The sequence below is a fragment of the Anopheles funestus genome, chromosome 2RL (genome assembly GCF_943734845.2).
Source record: "Anopheles funestus chromosome 2RL, idAnoFuneDA-416_04, whole genome shotgun sequence".
In the NCBI taxonomy this organism is placed as follows: Eukaryota; Metazoa; Arthropoda; class Insecta; order Diptera; family Culicidae; genus Anopheles; species Anopheles funestus.
The window spans coordinates 64,410,961-64,430,747 of NC_064598.1; the positions used below are offsets into that span (position 1 = coordinate 64,410,961).

The 19,787-nt window shown below is 38.5% G+C and overlaps 1 protein-coding gene across 1 annotated transcript; it reads left to right on the top strand.

Moving 5' to 3' along the window:
• The first annotated feature begins 14,375 nt into the window (after positions 1 to 14,375).
• On the top strand, positions 14,376 to 18,885 carry LOC125760858 (uncharacterized). The gene is made up of 2 exons (XM_049421403.1): positions 14,376 to 14,837; positions 17,265 to 18,885. The coding sequence occupies exon 2, from the start codon at positions 17,647 to 17,649 to the stop codon at positions 18,868 to 18,870; it is 1,224 nt and encodes a 407-aa protein (XP_049277360.1). The 5' UTR covers positions 14,376 to 14,837; positions 17,265 to 17,646; the 3' UTR covers positions 18,871 to 18,885.
• Positions 18,886 to 19,787: the final 902 nt, after the last annotated feature.

The following is a 19,787-nucleotide window of genomic DNA, read 5'->3' on the forward strand; positions in this document are numbered from 1 at the left end:
TGATGAGATTGTTGAATATGGTTTGGAAAAAATATCACAAAGCTATGTTGTTGATGGTGTAAAAGCTAAGCTTGCTTTAAGAGCACACGATAAGCTATATCAATTTCATACATTCCTTTAATAAGTTGAAATATTACAGCACTGCAATATTAATCTGCTGTAATGCCGCCTTTCGTTTATTGTTGTGAATTTTCGCCGTTTTCGTTTCGTTTTCGGAATCGTTTTCCTGCCCCTTTACCAAGCATGTTACCGTTGTTATTTTTTGTGGTCGGTGAGCTTATGTCTTGTCTTTTTATGAATTGGATACATTTCTGTGCAATTTGTAAATATAAAAAAAATACCTGTTATTAGCTGGAATCCTTCGACTTGTTTTAAATACATGTAGCATTTCAAAACGATGTTAACTCTTGATTTGTTAAAATAAAACTAATGATTATTCATCATTTTACATATGATTCACGATTCTTAGTTTTGAACCCACTAATTTCTCAGATATGTAAGTAATCTAAATGTTTGAGCTAAAGGCTATGTTTCATAGATTGTACATATTGATCAATCGACACGTACACGTAGGCGTGTCATGCTGCAATAACGGATGTATATGTTATTTAATCGTCATTATAAGCGTCATTTATAACTACGAACTAAATCAGATCAGAAAGAAGTCTATATATTTTCACAAAAAAATATATTTCATGTCCTAAAAAAATATAATATTTTTCATGTCTCCAAAACTTATACAAACATAAAACCACATCAAAAACCGTCGTTGGATGGTTCATTTATTGAATTTTAAATATTTTGCAAAACCACGAAACACTTCCACGATGAAACTGTTATACGCCTGGTTTTATGCAATACGCATTGCATACCACACAAAATACCAAACGCATACAAAATCCCTTGATGTTTCGGTGTGCAGACCACAGATGGCGCTCGCAAAGAACACGCTTACACAGTGCATTGATTTGAATGAAATTTAACGAAAATTTATATTTTCTACCGAAATCATTTTATTTTTTTCTCAAATAATTTCAAAATATACAATGTAAATGAACAAAATGTCAATATTTTTTTGGTTTTATTGGTTGAAGTGTTTTTGGTTAATTCACTTTATTTGATTTTCCTCGGAAACATGAACCACTGCGTTCACTATTACAAGCCAAAGGTACTTTTAATAATGATAAATGTTCTTTCAATGTTAAAAATGCTTTGACCGCTTGAGTTATTTTTTTTTTTCATGTACTTTAATGAACCAACAATGATAAGTTTAACTTTTTTGATTGCCATGACATGCCAATACAACACCTTTGAATTTTACCTGAACAAGTTAGTGTATTATAAATACTTGTTTTGTTTTAGGACCTGCTTGTTATCAATCATGAAAAAACAAAATGGAGATAGAATGAAAAGAACCACAAATTAAAGAAATTTTAATAAGAAACTGATATCAGAATTTTGTAGGGAATCTAGTAGGGAATCACCTTGCATTGATGCGATGCTATTGAAAATAACCAATATTTCAATAACTGGTACGTCAAATGGAAGTGATGAATTGTCTGCTGTTTTATACACATTGAAAGGATTTCCCCTGGAACAATATTACTGTTTAGTGTCAACTGGAACCCTTTCTACTAGTGCGGACGTTTGAAAACCGCAACCAATTATTGTGAAGAGAGTATAATTGCCGTATTTCTTTCTATTCAAACGGAACTACCCCAAGTGTTTTGAGCTGTATCAAAGCTTAAGATGAGTCTGATCGAAGCGCCGTCGCTTCCTGCTGTTTGCTGGAACCAGGCAGGCGGCCAGGATCAGCCAGGGATGCATGATTGCCTGGGTTTTACTGTGCGCTTTGCCCAGCATAATAGCAGCAATCATCTTAATGATGATATTTTCACGGTGACTTCTGCTTCCGGACATCCTTCGTCGGTGTTAGAATTTTCTGCCGCATGTTTGCCACCATTCGCAAGAATGGCAAACCACAGTGCCTTCGATAGATGTTTCCTATGGTGTGAGTTTCCCCAAGTCGAGATGATGCGACTCTTGCCGAAATCTAATTCCGTTAAGCTGTGCCAAATGGAGGCAAAGTATTCACCGCACCAACAACGGACGCCTTCATCGTGCCGCAATGAGTGGGAAGAGTCGTCGCCGATGGCGTTTCGCTGCAAGTGTAAAAGTCTCGAGACGGAGATTTTTTTTTCTTGTAGTTTGAACGTCTATTTTTTATATGTTTGTGTCTGTGTATATGTGCGGTGACCTTTGATGATGGGAAAACAGCATTTCCCCAAAGATTCGTAAGAGCAAGTTTTGAAGAAAAGCGAATTTCCCTTGCCGCGCTGTGTTCTGCATCATTAACGTTGAATTGTGTTGCACAACACTTGAGTTGGCACGAGTGGATAACTGCACGAGGATTTCTTTATGTCGGGTTACGGGGTATCGGGTATTGAAATACACTATGACATCCCACTGTGCTGCGTCGTCGAAAGATAAGACGCTGGCGTTCAAACATACAACTTTTAACAATAGTTACGATGAATGGCAATCGGTTGGTTGCAAGAAAATAATGCCGGTGTGCCGAAAAAGAAGCAAAACAAATGATCATATTCAATATGTTCATTACGCACGATGGAAAAGGAAAGAGCTACTTACACATAAAGATTGAAGAAGATGTTATTGAATTGCCATAATCAGCATACTTAGCACATGTGTTGGTCGTACTTAAAGGTTTAAACACTCAACTTTTCTATGGCTTGTTACGAAATTGAGCTGCCATGGAAAAACGAGTTCACATTTTGGTACATTAATCATTTGTCCATATATAATAAGAAAACGTGTATTTAGATAAAAAAAAATTAGCATAATATTAGTATTAATAGTATTGCCACGAATAAAAATAGAAAATAACCTTTGAACATGCAGGTTGAAGCGGATCTAATTTGTTCATTAATACGATGAAGCATTAATGTTTTTTTCTCTAATTTCTAAATTTCATCGAAAGATTTATACCTTTTCCAGAATTATTATTAAAAAAATGTGCGAGTTCTTCGATTTTTTCACCTAAAATTGTAAAATAAGTATGCAATTAAATTCCGTACTACATTTCGCAGCTATCAATTGGAATCGTAGAATGGAATTAGGAACGTCAGCATCCAACAAACCGTTCATCTTTTCTCAACTTTTCACTCGCTCGTATCGTCCTTTTAAATTTCTTTGTTTTAATTCATTATTCCCAAGGGAAGCAGTTGTTTCCATCAATTATTTCGCTTGTGGCGCATTTGATGTTTGCCGACAAACTTCTCACCATGTGAAGATTTCTCATTTGCAACGATTGTTTACATGTTTGCACTAAATCTATTTTGTCTCTTTTGCTGCATTTGCTACACTACACAACACCACATAACCACACACACACACACACACACACACACACACACACACACACACACACAGAGGGAACTATCACACTTCCCTATCAAACGGTGCCAAACATCAATTAATTTCAATGATCTATTCTAAAGCGGAAAAGCACAAAGGCGGGACAGATTGTTTGACGGGTTTTGCTTGTTTGTGTAGCTATTTTCTTCATTCATTCATGTGGGACGTGGGCGGAAGCACGGAATGGAAAGTGTCCATTCATTTGTCTTCTCTAATTCGTTCGCTCGGTCGGTTGCTCGTTAATTGCGAGCTGTATCAGATAGAACCCCGTACGGTAAACATACAAGCGCCATCGAAAGAATTGTCGCCTTATTTTCTCCCTTCGGGTAAGGACACTGCAAGCGTGAAGCATTTCCTAGTGTTCGATGAAGTGTATATATGTGTGAGAGTGTGTTTTTTTTCTGTTGTTTTTCGTCAACCTTACAGCAGCGACTAGCAGCCAAAGAGTATTTAAACTCTTGTTTCTCTCTGGTTGATAGACAACAAGCACCGCTCCACATGGTACAATGTCGAATGTGAAGGATATTCGACAGAAAAATCTAATTAATTTTCATTTCACATGCCGCCCTGACACGGTGTGCCGTACCCTGTAATTGATATTAATTGTGTCCGATTGTGTGATGGAGGCGATTAAATTGATTGCGATGCACCGATACCGATCTCGTGCATGAATGACTGTTAAATGGGTGGCTTATATCGCGTCGCAACCGATGGCCCTTTCTGGTCTGGTTCCCGGCCCAGTTGAGTTGGTTTGAGGTGAATCATTTTTTTTCAGTTATTCTACTAAAACCACCTTCAGCCACCATCTCCACTGGTTGTCTATTACCGGCCACGGGAAAAAATATTTCCAGGACCGACAGCATGAAGTGGCGTGGCAATGCTTAAAAAAATGGAATCATCCAACCGAGCGCCACCATGTACAATGAGCAGTGGACAAACAGCATGGAAAACATGGGAAATGATGAACTTGCAACAATTATCTATCTATCGATCTTATGTATGTTCCATTGGCAGGTTTTTCTTTACTCCCCAATGACTGCATGACGGGATAAAGGGAAGAACTCGTATGGTCATAAATTTATACAAATGCTGGCAGACATAGGAAAATATTCTCAAATTGTTTATGATATACGGGAAAAAATCGCTTTTCCAGATTTTTTTTTAATGTAGTAAATTTACAATATGTTTTTCAAATATATTTTTTATAACAACAATCTGAGAATCACTGTCCCAATGTGTGAACAACAAAATAGCATGCAATCATGGTTTTACAAGCATGTGAGAGGTTGTTGTGTTTGTGTTTTTTACTCTTCATCTGTGGATTTTTGTGAAAACGTGTTTGTATCTATTTGTAAGAGGTTTTTTTCTTCTCTTCGTTACCCTCCAATATGTCCGTGGTCCAATAAGCACGTCCGATGGCGCCATTCGAAATTGCAAATCAAATGACAGTGACTGCAATACATACACTTGCCATCGTTTCCTTTTTTTTGTGCAACGCTTGTCAAATTTATCTGTATGTTTTTCATTTATTACGATCGAAAGTTGTCGAAGTTGCCATTTTCGGGAAAATTTTTACTTGAGCATCATTGATTTTGTTCGATTTCGGGTTTCTTTTTTCCGTTTATTTGTTTTTTATTGTTGTGATATTTATGTTTTGTTTGAAATATTTTCACCGCTCATTTAGTACAGCCTGGTCCAGCATAAGTTGGGAGCATGAGGATGTTGTGTAAGTTTAATGAAATGGTGCACAAGCAAAGGAGAAATAAAATACTGTTTTTGCTCATCAATTACATGTACAGTGGTACCTCGAGATACGAGATTAACGTTAGAGTCACAGGACCAAACATTTAGATTGTAATATTTTATTTATGTCACTTGAATTTTACGAGTCAAACAATTCTAAATTAATTGATGTTTGACGTATCTGCCTATCTATCTGCGCTGAAGTTTGTTATTTTGTTATTTTATTTATTAAATTCCGAATGTTTCACACTTGAAGCGGATTTTTTCGTTCAAAAGTTACATAGAATTACGTTACATTTTTATGCATACGTATTGTTTTACATTTAACAAGCAATAGAACGCACTATACGTGTACGGTTAAGGAACACAGAACGCGACAAGTCCGGTTCAAACCGATCACAAATGGCTTTAAACTCACGGCACATGACGAAGAACGGCCAAAACGAGTACACCGTTCCTCTGCGTCTAGTAGTCTTCTAGCACTGAGCGATCTTTCAGGGGCTTTTGAACTACAAAATACCTTAAAATATAATCCAGCTCTTACAAATTTTCTATTCATCATTCGTATACATATAGTTTATGATGACGGCTTTTAGAATTATTGTCAGTTTATCATTCGTATCTCAAAGCATTTTTCCCCCATTGAAATTCATTCAAATGTTATGAATCGTCATTTACGATTAATCCTTTAGTAATGCTATTGTTCCATTACTACATTAAAACAAATTATTACATAAATTTCTGTTTTATGCATCTGTATTTTTAACTCATAGACTCGCTAATGACCCTTAGATGTCATGTGCAGTGATGTAGTGTACGATTCCTCACATCTCGAATCAAGGTGAATTCCTCGCATCTCAAAGCAAAATATCGGTCGATCGGCGTCATATATTTCAAAATACTCTTATATAAGGACACTACCCCGTATCTCAAGGTACCAATGTGTATAGAGAAAAAAAAAACCATATCTGTTGATAGGAAGTGTTCCACTAGTGTATGCGTAATCGTAGGTTTGCTATCTACTGCCATGTACGGTATTTGCATCGTTGTGGCACGAGCTCACTATTGACAGACGCCGTGAAAACGTGCCTGCGGGAAACACATGTTTTTGTTTCTGATTAATCACTCGTTTTCCCGGTGCGTTTTTCCGCGTCCGGTTCCGGGCCGTGCACCTGCCTGAGGCTGACAGCGCATACCGTGTTGCCGTGTTTGCCTCGGCATTTTCCTCCATATTATTTATATCGGGGAGTTTTGCGCTACCGGTACCGGTGGTGGCATTTAAAACGGAAGTGGTAAACGCATGGTAAACATTGCACGCACTATGCGAATGGTGGTGAAAAAGGTACACACACACACATACACTCACGCGTACACATTGCATTCTGCCGATTCCCTTCACTATCCTGAAGTTGTTAAGGAGATCGTGTATGTGTGTGTGTGTGTGGGGATCGTTTAACAGTTGGGAAGTACGGTATTGGGGAGGCACGTGCACCGTCATTGGATTAATTAAACAGTTTTAATTGAATCGCCAAACCAAGCTAAGTGCATCCGGCGCCCGATTGATCCACCCAAGGTTGCACATTTCGCAGGAGCTGCGTCAGGCCAAAGGGCACATTGTGGCAATTATCAGGCGTGTTGAAAGTAAACTCTCAGTATTAAATCCCTGTACCGGCGAGGGGAAGAAAAAATAAACCTTACTATGGTTGCCACACAGAATGTATTTAAATTAATTGTTTCGATGAAACGCACTGCACACGGAAGGTGAGAAATTGAGCGATTTATGGATGAAAACACTGTACAATACGATATTGATTGGATTGAGGTGGATTGAGGCGTTATAGGTTGAGGCATGAACGTAATTCTGTTGTGTAATAATTTTCATATTACATACTTACGTTATGATTTAATGGAAAATATTATTCAATGGAAACATTATTCCATTGAAAATTTCATGTACAAGCATAGGTTTACATCAACGTAAGGCTACTTTGGCTTTGAGCTAGTCTGAAATTCCTTTGAGCATCAAATAGCATTGACAAGGTGTTAAACATATTTTTAAATGTTCCTTAATTTATACTAATAAAAAATTAAAGCATTAACAAGGATACTTGTTTCAGAACAGAGAGAAGTACGCGGTAAAAATTCAAATCAATAAATTGACGAAAAGTTAAGCTTTAGTCTAAAGAATAAAGCCATCCTAGTCAATTTTCCAATTTCCTATTTTCCAGTTGGTCAAAGCCAACTACCCAGATAAGCTTGAGAAAAGATTGATGTTTGCTGTTCGAGTTTTTTTTAATCTTTTGCTATAATCTAACTGTACAAATTTTTAAATTATATTATTATTAGTTTATAAGCAAAATATTGATCAATTTTCAGTCTAAACTCCAAATAGGGAGCTTAAATCATATTGTAAAAAAATAAATTGTTTTAATCCAACTCGTAAAGTTCTTTTTCTTTTGAGGCGATTTCTAATGAAGTCTTTTCAGTGTTGACTTTATCTAACAATACCCGGATAGTCCGTCCTGTTACGGTCCGGATGAGATTTCATTCTGGCCGTATATAAATTCTATGCTTGGTTCGTACAGCAACTGCATTCAAAATATCTTCCAAATATTCGTAAAACATCTCTTTTCATAATACCTGTTTTCCATGATTTTTAGAACTTCTAGCTTTTGGTGATTTTTGCTCTTTTTGCCTAAAATCCTTTCGTCATTCATTATCCACTTTGATGTTTTTAAACAGTTTCATTTTTGCAGTGAATTTCTTCCCTTAAAGTATATGGTACTAGTATACAAGACTTTCTTTCTTACCATCTTTAGATTGATTGCTTTTCTAAATAAAGAAATCATACTCATTGAGACGATAAAACGGTATGCATTACTGTTTAGCACACCGAACAGAGGAAAATCCCTATTCACATTCAAATGCAACCGAACCGCTGAACGGTGTACATTGCTGTTCGTAAATTGAATAGCATCACAAGCAATCGTCGTTGATTCACGTTCGTTGATTCCAGCACACCCGTCGAATCCTTATCGGAAATCCCACCCAGCAAAAGCGACGTTTGCGACCTGCAACACCGTAAAACAGAACCTCCGCAAACAATACATAACCCTTCCAGCGTACCGATGTTGTCGGTTACAATGCGTTGTGTTGTTCGCCGTACGGCGGCACACCGTGCAAGGGAGCACGCGACCGTGCCCATTGCATTTGCCTCGAACCAATCAATGTTTGGTGGTGAAAGTGGTTGAAAAGTTGCAAAGTTTTCGCGTTCACAACGCAACCACCACAAAGGACACAGGCGGCAAGCGAGCGACATTTGCAACACACCCTAAGGACCTTCGCCAACCAATTCTGGCCACGTGACGTTGGTGCTTGTGGCTACGTTCCGGCACCGCTACGCTCTAACGAAGTAACGAAATTCGATTGGAATGTTTCCATCCCTGGAGGGGGTGCACGCTGGCCACCCTCTGTGTGTGTTCCGGGGGATGGAATGTATTTTTATGGTGCTTTTTTTGTGCTTGTGTTCTTCCTTCCCTTTTTCCGTATGCTCTCATTTTTGTCGTTCCGGGTGGTTCCTTCTCCTGGGAAACGGATATTGCGATGTGTTTGTGACGATGTTAGACTTCGTCTGCTGCTCCCGTTTAACTCGCTTTCCCAGCAAGCGGCGAAGCAACGGGAACTGCCTGTCCCTGCCAGATGGAATGTCAAACGGTTGGTTTGGCACACCCGGCGAACTGGGGATCGGGCCCTCCGCATAATGGTGGAAGGGAATTTTATTTTTCACTTTTCTGTCAGACACTTGAGCAGTAATCGGTGCTAAATGTGCTCGAGGGCCCTCTCGACAGCCGGTGAAGATGGTGCTTGTGTATTTTTCACTCGTAACGAACCGCGAACGCGCTTACAAATGCGAGCAAATGTCCTTTTTTTGTTATTGCTGCTGGCCGGGTTTGCTGTTGGTGTGTTCCCCGGCAAAGCAGATGGTTTCGGAATTCCGCAATCCCGGGCGACAAATGGCCACCGTTTGCGTGAGCGATTTGTTTCCGATTTCCGTGCGCAAGCCGATTGTGGCCTCTTACGGTCGGGGGAGCGAGTGAAGAGGTTGTTCTTCTTTTTAACGAGGAATTAATTGCGCTTTATCAGATTGCTCATGTTCGTTCCCCAGGCACGCAAATAAACCTGGGAAATTATGGACGTGTTTTTTTTGCTCTGTGTACGACTACAATCTCACTTGAGGTAAGCATTCCCCGAAGTTCACGTAAGCGTCAAGTTAACGATTTGTTAAATTTAATTTTGAGCTGTCATGCAAATGCCACCTGGCAATAAAAGTTTCCTAATTGATTTTATTTTGATTATTGCTCATTATCATAAGTAAAGGTGGGCCAGTGATGTTTAAAAAAAGTAGACAATGCAATTATGAAGGTAGATAGAACAAAAAAAAAACGAAAGGAAAAATGAAAGAAAACAGAGCATAGTAAATCAAATGAAATTGAATTGATAATCTTTGTTGCATGTAGCAAATCTGTTGTCTTCATGAAAATTTAATTTTCTATCAAGATAAGGCTCTTCCTATAATGCTATGTCAGACGAATGTTGTGGCATTAATGTAGTGTCTTCATTGCAATGTACAACGTGGTACTGTTCCTGGTGATGACTTTTGTACCCTTTACATGTTGTGTATTAGCTCCAGTAACATCTGTGGACGAGTCTAGTTTGCAGGCACTGCAGCAAGGAATCGACCGAATATGTAACGCATCGATTCTGAGCGATATGTTTCTAATCAGCAATGAAGATCCTTCGAGAGGATCAGTTTTTATTTCCCGTTTCAACTTTGAGCGACCCGTTACCCTAAGAGGTGTTCGGTTCAAGGGCAAAATTCACCCGGATTCATGTATCATAGCATTTATTACGACAAGCGATTTATCCGAAGTAAGTCTCAATGTGCTCTACCGAAGCGTATCACTGACTCTCCTCCTTCTATCCTAGGTGGTGGAAGATCACATGGAGAGTTTCGCCATTTTTATTGCAGTGCTGCCCAACGATGCAATAGAAAGTGTCCGTAGTGTGGCCAGCATGCTGTACAGGTGCGTGATCCATTACTTCTTATACGATCCCGTAACGCTTACTGGAGTTTGGGCTATGGAAAGAAATGGACAAAGGATACATTTAGTGGATGACAATAGTTCTGGATGGAATATGCATGGGCAAACGATGATTTTTCTCAACATGAATCTTGAACGCGAGACGACACACGACATAGCGATGGGACAAATGATTGCAACGCGCCACAATGGAAGCTTTGCGATGGCTCAGAGCTTAATGCAATGCCATGACTATATGTTCAGCGGGATGTACGCGGTTGCTTTAGGGAGTTTCGTCACGTTACCGGAGTTGATGCAGTTATGTTTTATAGTACCGAAAAGCCAACCAAAAACCATTTTCTCGATCCTGAGCGATCCGTTTGACGTGTATTGCTGGGGTGCGTTTCTTTTTACGATCTGCATGATTTCGGTGCTGTTGTGTTTGTTTGGTGAGTCTTACCGGAGGTACAATGTAGGTATGATTTTTTTGGAACTAGTAATGCACGCACTCAATGGACCGTCCCATCGTTTCCAAGGCAGATTTGAGGTGCGCATCATAGGACTGTTCATGGTGATGAACATTGTGTTGCTATCTTGCTACCAATCGTTGATCATTTCGCTGATGTCATCGGATCGCTATGAGCCGGAGCTTGAAACGATTGAACAAATCAACGATACATGCCAGTTTCAGAGAGAAATATTTTTGGAAAGTTTGGGCTACAGGTTCAAGAACACATTCTACACCTTCGAATTGTATGGCACGTATGAGCAAATTTGGGCTAACAAGATATGTCATATGGTTATGTGCAGTGATATCAATACGGGACATACGCTTATTGAAACTCAAAGCAACAATTACGATGCCAACGGGTATTCGTTTGACGATTACTTTCGCTTCTCAAAGGCGCGTATACGCTCTTCTGCAGTGATGTACCTTATCATGCCATATTCTCCCATGCGACCCTTAATCAAACGTTACGCGACATCATATAACGAGGGGCATTTGCATCATTTACCTCTGTTGAAGGAGCGCAAGAGCAGCTTTCTTAAACAAAACACGCATGTTACCATAGTGGTAGCTTCCATGCAGGCCAAGGATTTGATGATTGTCTGGCTCATCTTTCTAATTGGATGTGCAGTGAGTTGTTTGGTGTTTCTTGTTGAGTTATCGCTGATCTATGTTCCTAAATTATGTCAAGTCGTTAGATCAAGAGTTTGTAAAGATATTGTACAAATTAAAAGATCGTTCACAAGAAGGTTATTTTATAATGATACAGATAATTGAAATAAAGCACTAGATTAGTATATGTAGAAAAAATGAAATTAATATATCTTATCTTGGCAGCATAAGAACTAATGCATTGAAGAGTTGGACAGTGATAGCAAGAGCTATGTCAGTCGAAGGAAACCCGTCTCACCTCTGAGAGGTGATCAAGAAGAGGACTTCAGAAACAAAGAAGAGCAATGTTGTAAAAAAGATAAAACGTATCCACCGACCTTCAACGAATGATAGAACGAACATGTAGCATCTCAAGAAATCTGTAGTAAGAAGCATTAGTCTGCAGTAAAACTATGCAGTTCTCTAAGCAGTGCTCTAAGAATCTTTTTAAACAGTTCCTTCCGATGTATTTAAAGTAACAGACTTACAATCTGTTCATCAACTTTGAAACAGGCTGGCCAAAATTGATTCCAAATTGATTTTGCGAAATTCTACCAAAATCTGAAAAATTTGATTAAAAATTAATGCCATATTTAAAAATTATCAGTCACCTTACCTGCTTGCCAAAGGCCTTATTCATAATAGAGCACGACTGTATCGCAGATTATCAGTTAAAGGCGACTATCTCGACGTGCAAGAAGACAATGAGCTCGAGAGTAGGACAATAAAAAAAAAACTCGTCAGTCGAAACGACATTTTTGCTGATCATAATCGTTGATGGGTTTTGAATCGCTACAATAATAATATATTTATGCACAACATGTATTCATGTATTATTTAAAAAATTAAATTAATCTGAATAGTTGTAGATTCGCCTATGTTAGTTCTAATGTCGTCTGTCATTGTTTCCGAACACCTACATTATGATGTTGATTGCTTCGATAGTTTCCCTAGTGGTGTTATGTTTTCCATTTAGCTTTGGGACACTTTCTCCTGTTCGATCGGTTGAAGAGTCTAGTTTAAGAGCCCTGCAACATGGCATCGATCGCATTTGTAATGCAACGTATTTGGGTGAAGTGTTTTTGATAAACAATGAAGATGCTCCGCGAGGATCGCTTTTTATTTCCAAGTTTGTGTTCCAACGACCAGTAACACTGAGAGATGTGCACTATTTGGGAAAAATCGTTGGCGAGACATGCTTTGTTGCTTTTATAACGACAGACAAATTTTCGGAGGTAAGAATAAATATAGTATATGCATGTTTACTTTATAAACGAATTAACTCAAAGAATCGTTTAGGTGCTACGAGATCACATCGAAAGGAGTGCAGTATTTATTGCTGTAGTGTCTAATGATCTACTGGACAGTTTGAAAAAGTACGCAGCAAGACGATACAAGTGCATGATGCACTATTATCACTACGATCCGGTGACATATGTCGGTAGTTGGACTATTGAGCAGGAGAGTAAAATGATATATACACTAGAACAGGTTGGCAGTGGTTGGAATCTTCGAGGACAACAGTTAATTTATCTCAATGCTGATTCGGATCGCGAGACACCGATTGATTTGGAATTGGGAAGAACGATCGCACAACGTCACAATGGCAGCTTTAAGGAAGCGGATGGTATAATGGAATGTTACGACTACATGTACAGTCAAACGTATGGGATTAGTATGGGAAGTTTCACAATTTTGCCTGAAATGGTTCAAATGTGTTTTATTGTTCCAAGAAGCACACCAAAATCCATATTTTCGATTCTGCTCGATCCTTTCGATCCCTATTCTTGGGGAGCGTTTGGGCTTACGGTCGCAGTGGTTTCGACTTTACTTTCTTTGTTCGGTGAGTCATACCAGCGCTACAATGTAGTTTTGATATCATTGGAGCTTGTGATGAACGCTCTCAATGGCCCAACGCATCAATTCGCGGGTCGGTTTGAAGTTCGCATGATTGGGTTGTATATGCTGATGAATGTTGTATTGATATCCTGTTACCAGTCGCTAGTCATTTCACTGATGTCTTCGGTTCGCTATGATACGGAACTCGATACGATTGAGCAGGTAAATGAAACGTGCTACTTTGAGCGTGATCGGTATCTAGAAATTCTAGGCTACCGGTTTAAGAACATATTTTATACCTTCGACCTGTACGGAACGTATGAGCATATGTGGACGAACAAGGTATGTAGGGTAATTACGTGCAGCGATGTAAGTATGGGTCACATGCGTTTGGAAACCCAAAGCTTAGGCTTCGACGATGAAGATGATCCCGACTTCGATCGGTATTATCGATACTCAAAGGCGCATCTTCGCCCCTCTGTTGGGATGTACTCAATCGTCAACGATTCTCCCATGCGAAATTTTATCAGTCGCTATGTTGCGTCATACAACGAGGGACATCTGCACCATTGGCCTTTGCTGAAAATGGGAAAATTGGCATCTATGCGACGAGACACGCATGCAAGCATAATTGTAGTAGGGATGTCAGCAGAAGATTTGATGTTGGTTTGGGTTATATTTTTGATAGGATGTGCTGTGAGTAGTTTGGTTTTCGCTTCCGAATTAATAATAGTGTATGTCCCCAAAGGATGGCGATTTATCAGATCGAAGGTCTCCAGGAAGATGGCAACGTGTAATCAAATACTAAAGCAGTTTTTCCGACGATAGGCAAACAATTTAATATAAAAAGATTATAATTGATTATTCGCTTTTGATGATTCGCTAATGCACATAAATAAAAATCTAATGGCGGTTTTGCAAATTAAATTAAAAATCTAACAAATAAATATGTAAATAACCCACATCATTGATGTTGATTGTCATTCTAATCAAATTAAATATTCGTATTGTAAAGTACTACCAGCGAAACCCATGGTTGTTTATCGCATATTTCTATTACATTATATTTATTTTTTAATCAATTTATACAAAAGCTTTATCACTTTAAGTGAACTAAAAACAATAAAAACACAATGTTACTACATTTTTAGGAATTGTTTTTCATTATCAATGCACGATGTCTGTGCCCTTGCGTAGCGTAGAATTGTTGGACATAATGCATTTTAATAACTTGTGTTGCTAGTGAGTTCCGTTCAATGCTTTTGTTATTCATATTAGTAGCCACATTCCTATTGGTGTATCAAGTCCTGTTGTACTGCATTCGTATATACGCAATTAAACTTAAAGTTAAACAATGTTCATTTCCTTCAAATGTGTTACTGCTTTCGGATTCGTCTGTATGGTGTGGTTTGTTTTTGTGTTCGGCGAACTTCAGCCAATTATTTCGCCAGAAGATGCCACTTTATCACAGCATAAACAATTGGTTGAGGGCATTGATAGAATATGTCCTGAGCATCGATCATCCAAAATTTTATTACTCTATTATGACGATGTAGTGGTCACATATTCTTCATTCTCAGGTGTAGCTCGTTGGATACCGGTTTCATTGCGCAATGCAGCTCATTGGAAAAGTTACGTGGATTCGCGCATAAAGTGTGTGATTGGATTTTTCAATGGAACTGATTCGCTGAAGGTAATGAAAAATTGAATTGTTTTTAAAGTGTGTTGAAGATTATTTTAATCCCATTTTAGGTAGCGGATCGTCACTATTACCATGCAATAACAAGAATATTCATATTTCCCGAAAGCGAACTGGATAGCTTTCTAAGCGAAGTCTCATCTATAAAAACTTGCATTTCGTATTTGTTTGCTTACAATCCTCACACATTGAATGGTTCTTGGACTATTTATCAGTCAGCAGACATTACTTGGACGCTTGAAGAATTCTCACAGTTCAACCAAAACATGCGTGGCTACGATATCACTTATCAAATGATGGACTTTATGCGTGATACTACGTACGATCTAGAAATCGGGAACACGATCGCTCGGCGTCATAATGCGACCTTCACACGGGCTATGGGCATTTCACTTAGCAAATGTATTGACTTTGAGCTTACTCCTGTATATATAGGAGAGTCTCGATACATTCCGCTGCCGGATAAAAGTGAGCTGTGCGTCATTGTACCAAAGAGTGCTCCAAAGTCGGTGTTTTTAGTTTTAATAGATCCCTACGATCACTTCAGCTGGATAGCATTCGGACTGACTATCATTGCGATATCATTGGTGTTGTTCTGGTTCAGTAAATCTTCGAGACATACCAATATCATATTAATTGTTTTGGAGATGCTTATGATTGTGCTGAACGGACCTACGCATCAGTTAGATGATCGATTTGAACGATTCGTTGTAGGACTGTTTATGTTACTAAGCATCGTAGTGATTTCCGGCTATCAGTCATTAGTGATTTCCTTCATATCCTCACCTCGCTATGATCCTCAGCTGGACACATTCGACGCTATTAATGATACTTGTTTGTTTTTATACGACGCACAGATGGTTAACTTCGGATATAATTTCAAAAATTTTCACCATACCAGGGAGATCTTCGAATCAATCGAGACTATGTGGAATATGAAGTGGTGTGGGTTAGTAACCTGTAGCGAGGCACAATACGTCATGACGCATATTGGTGCAGTGGGTCGACCTCGAGAAATGAACTCATCAACGGTTCCACTGCTCAACGAGGAACAATGGAAACACATTATACATATGTTTACATACTTTCGCTACTCAAAGGCTCGTGCCCATTCTATGATGGCGATGTACAATGTAGCCGAAGATTCTCCCGTGCATCATAATTTGGCCTTCTACACACAGGCGTTCATCGAAGGAAGGTTAGAATACTTTCCAGTGCTGAAAAAAAGTACACCCATACCACGTGAAATATTAGAAGACACTGTGGAGACGATTAGTGTGCGGCAGACCAACTTAGAGGATTTGCTGATTGCCTGGATGCTTTATTGCTTAGGAATAACGTTGAGCATGGTGAGTTTTATAGTAGAGAAGGTGACGATGTATAAAAGAAAAGTTGAACAAAAAACAATTGACAGGTACAATCAAACAAAAAAATGTATAAAATTATTTACGGTACAAGTTAAGGCCAACCTAAGATTTGTGAAAAAATAGTCGTCGTAGATTAGGACCATGCTAGAATTAAGACAACGTTGCAATTCCATAGTCGTTTAAAATGTCCTGAGTGATTATCTTTGAAATTCCCATCTCTTTCTCAAATTAAAAACTTTTGTTAGGTATCTGATAAATTGCACCTATATTGATTACATAATATTTCATCCAACTAATGAATTCGACGTCTGTAACTTGGATCAAAATGGTTTAATCAAACTTCATTGATATTACTTTATTTCTACACAAAATATATACAATAACATTTTATTTTAAATCGTCTCAAGTAAAAACTCATCACAAATGTTAATATTTCAAATGAAATTAAATTTTCTAGCGCGTGCATAATTGAATTGATTGTTGATGTGATGAAATATGATTTTCATTATTAATGGTGGATGTCCGTGCGCTTGCGTAACGTAGAATTGTAGGACATAATGCATTTTATTAATTTATGGTCAGTTACTAGTGTGTTACAAATTCCGTATAAAATCTCAATACGTTTAGTATACGCAAAAGTAGGAACATTCCTATCGGTGTATCAAGTCCTATTGTACTGCACTCGAATATACGCAATTAAACTTAAAGTTAAACAATGTTCATTTCCTTCAAATGTGTTACTGCATTCGGATACATCTGTATGGTGTGGTTTGTTTTTGTGTTCGGCGAACTTCAGCCAATTATTTCGCCAGAAGATGCCACTTTATCACAGCACAAACAATTGATTGAGGGCATTGATAGAATATGTCCTGAGCATCGATCATCCAATATTTTAATACTCTATTATGACGATATAGTGGTCACATATTCTTCATTCTCAGGTGTAGCTCGTTGGATACCAGTATCTTTGGAAAGTGCTGATCATAAGGGTATCGCAGATATGGGCATAAAGTGTGTGATTGGATTTTTCAATGGAACTGATTCGCTGAAGGTAATGAAATATTAAATTTTTAGAAAGTAATTTAATGAAAATTTGTATTATTTTGATAGATAGCAAATCATCACTATCATCTTTTGGTTACCAGAATATTCATATTTCCCGAAAGCGAACTGGATAGCTTTTTAACCGTAGCTCCATCGATAAAAAGTTGTACACCGTATTTGTTTGCTTACAATCCTCACACATTGAATGGTTCGTGGATTATTTATCAATCAACAGATATCACTTGGACGCTTGAAGATTTTCCTCGGTTCAAACAAAACATGCGTGGCTACGAAATAAGTTACCTTAGTACGGACTTGTTGCGTGATAGTACGTACGATATAGAGATAGGTGACACGATCGCTCAGCGTCATAATGCGACTTTCAAACAGGTGTTGCAGTTTATGCCCAGCAAATGCATTGATAATATCTATAGTCCTATGTATTTAGGAAAGGGTCAATACATTCCACTGCCGGATACAAGTGAGTTGTGCTTCATAGTACCAAAGAGCGCTCGAAAATCAGTGTTTTTAGTTTTAATAGATCCCTACGATCACTTCAGCTGGATAGCATTCGGACTGACTATCATTGCGATATCATTGGTGTTGTTCTGGTTCAGTAAATCTTCGAGACATACCAATATCATATTAATTGTTTTGGAGATGCTTATGATTGTGCTGAACGGACCTACGCATCAGTTAGATGATCGATTTGAACGATTCGTTGTAGGACTGTTTATGTTACTAAGCATCGTAGTGATTTCCGGCTATCAGTCATTAGTGATTTCGTTTATATCCTCACCTCGCTATGATCCTCAGCTGGACACATTCGAAGCTATTAATGATACTTGTTTGTTTATGTATGACCCAAGTTTGAGTAGCTTGGGATACCATTTCAAAAACACTCACTATACTTACGAAGTGGTCGAGTCAACAGAGACTATGTGGAATGTGAAGTGGTGTGCATTAGTGGCCTGTAGCGAGGCACAATACGTCATGACGCATGTTGGTGACGTTGATAAGCCCGGTAAGATTGACCCAGGATCGATTCCACTATACGACGAAGAACAATGGAAAAAAATGAAACATCACTTGAAATATTTCCGCTACTCGAAGGCTCGCGTGCAATCAATGACGGCTATGTACCATGTATCCGATAATTCTCCTGTGCGCCATCATTTGGCCTTCTACACACAGGCGTTCATCGAAGGCCACTTACAATACTATCCGATGCTGAAAAATAGTAAAACTAAGCCAAGTGAAATTTTAGAAGAGACTTTAGAATCGGCAAATGTAGAGCAAATGATTATGAGGGATTTGTTGATCGCCTGGTTGCTTTATTGCTTGGGAATGTTGTTGAGCTTAGTAAGCTTCATTGTAGAGAAGGCAGCGCTTTGTATGAGAAAATTTAAACGTATCGCAATTGAAAGGCACACAAAACGAAAGGAATGCAAAAGCATGTTTTTCATACGAGTTAAGACCAAACTAAAATTGGCAAAAAAGTAGTGATAATAAATATAAGCGGTCAGGTTGATATAAAAATAAAACATTTGTATTCGAAGAGAACAAGTAGGGTTACAAACCGAACTTCGACATCTTATTAGTGTTAGTTCTCCATCGTCTAAAACATTAATTTGTTTCTAATTTACATTTTAAAGCAATACATGGTTCCCTACATTCATAGTTCAGTCGATAGACGTAGAAAACCAAGGATCAGTGTTCTGAGAATCTAATTTCTGAGAATCTAAAAGTTCTGTCTCATGCGAACTGTTATGCTATGTTCTCAATCAATGCGCAATGTGTATTTAATTAATTTAAGCTTCGAGGTCATTGCTGGTTAACTAATGTTGTTAATAATTTTCAAAAAATAAATAAAATAAACTATTACTTTCATTGAAAAATTATGTGCCTAAGTAATCAATAAAAAACATAAATAGTGTGATGGTTCTTTTCTTTGTTTGACTCTACAAATTCTGCAGTGGTTGCACCCAGTGCGCCAGTGCGACCGCTGGCTTCGATCATTTGACCAAAGAGGTCGCTACACAACTCGATCGAGGGGTGAATTTGACGAATCCAAAGATTTCCGATTGCGGAGGAGCAATGACTAGTGGACTGAGAGGAGTGAATTAAGTTACATAACATGGAAAAATATAGATGACTGAGAAGGCAGCAGACTCGACTTTTCAGGACAAGAAGCACAGCTTAGAAGAGTCAGATGAGCAACTGATGCAGCAGCTATCGCATTAGGGAAAAACTCGTAAGTTCTACTGGATGTTGAATGTGGCACGAAGCGGTTTAACTCTCATGACCGCTATGTTCTGCAACGAGGAGGGAGCGACTTGCGATCGACAGGTGGAAATGCTACTTCGACAGACACCTGAACGGAAAACAGACCGAATCAGGCACAGTAGGCAGAGGACAGC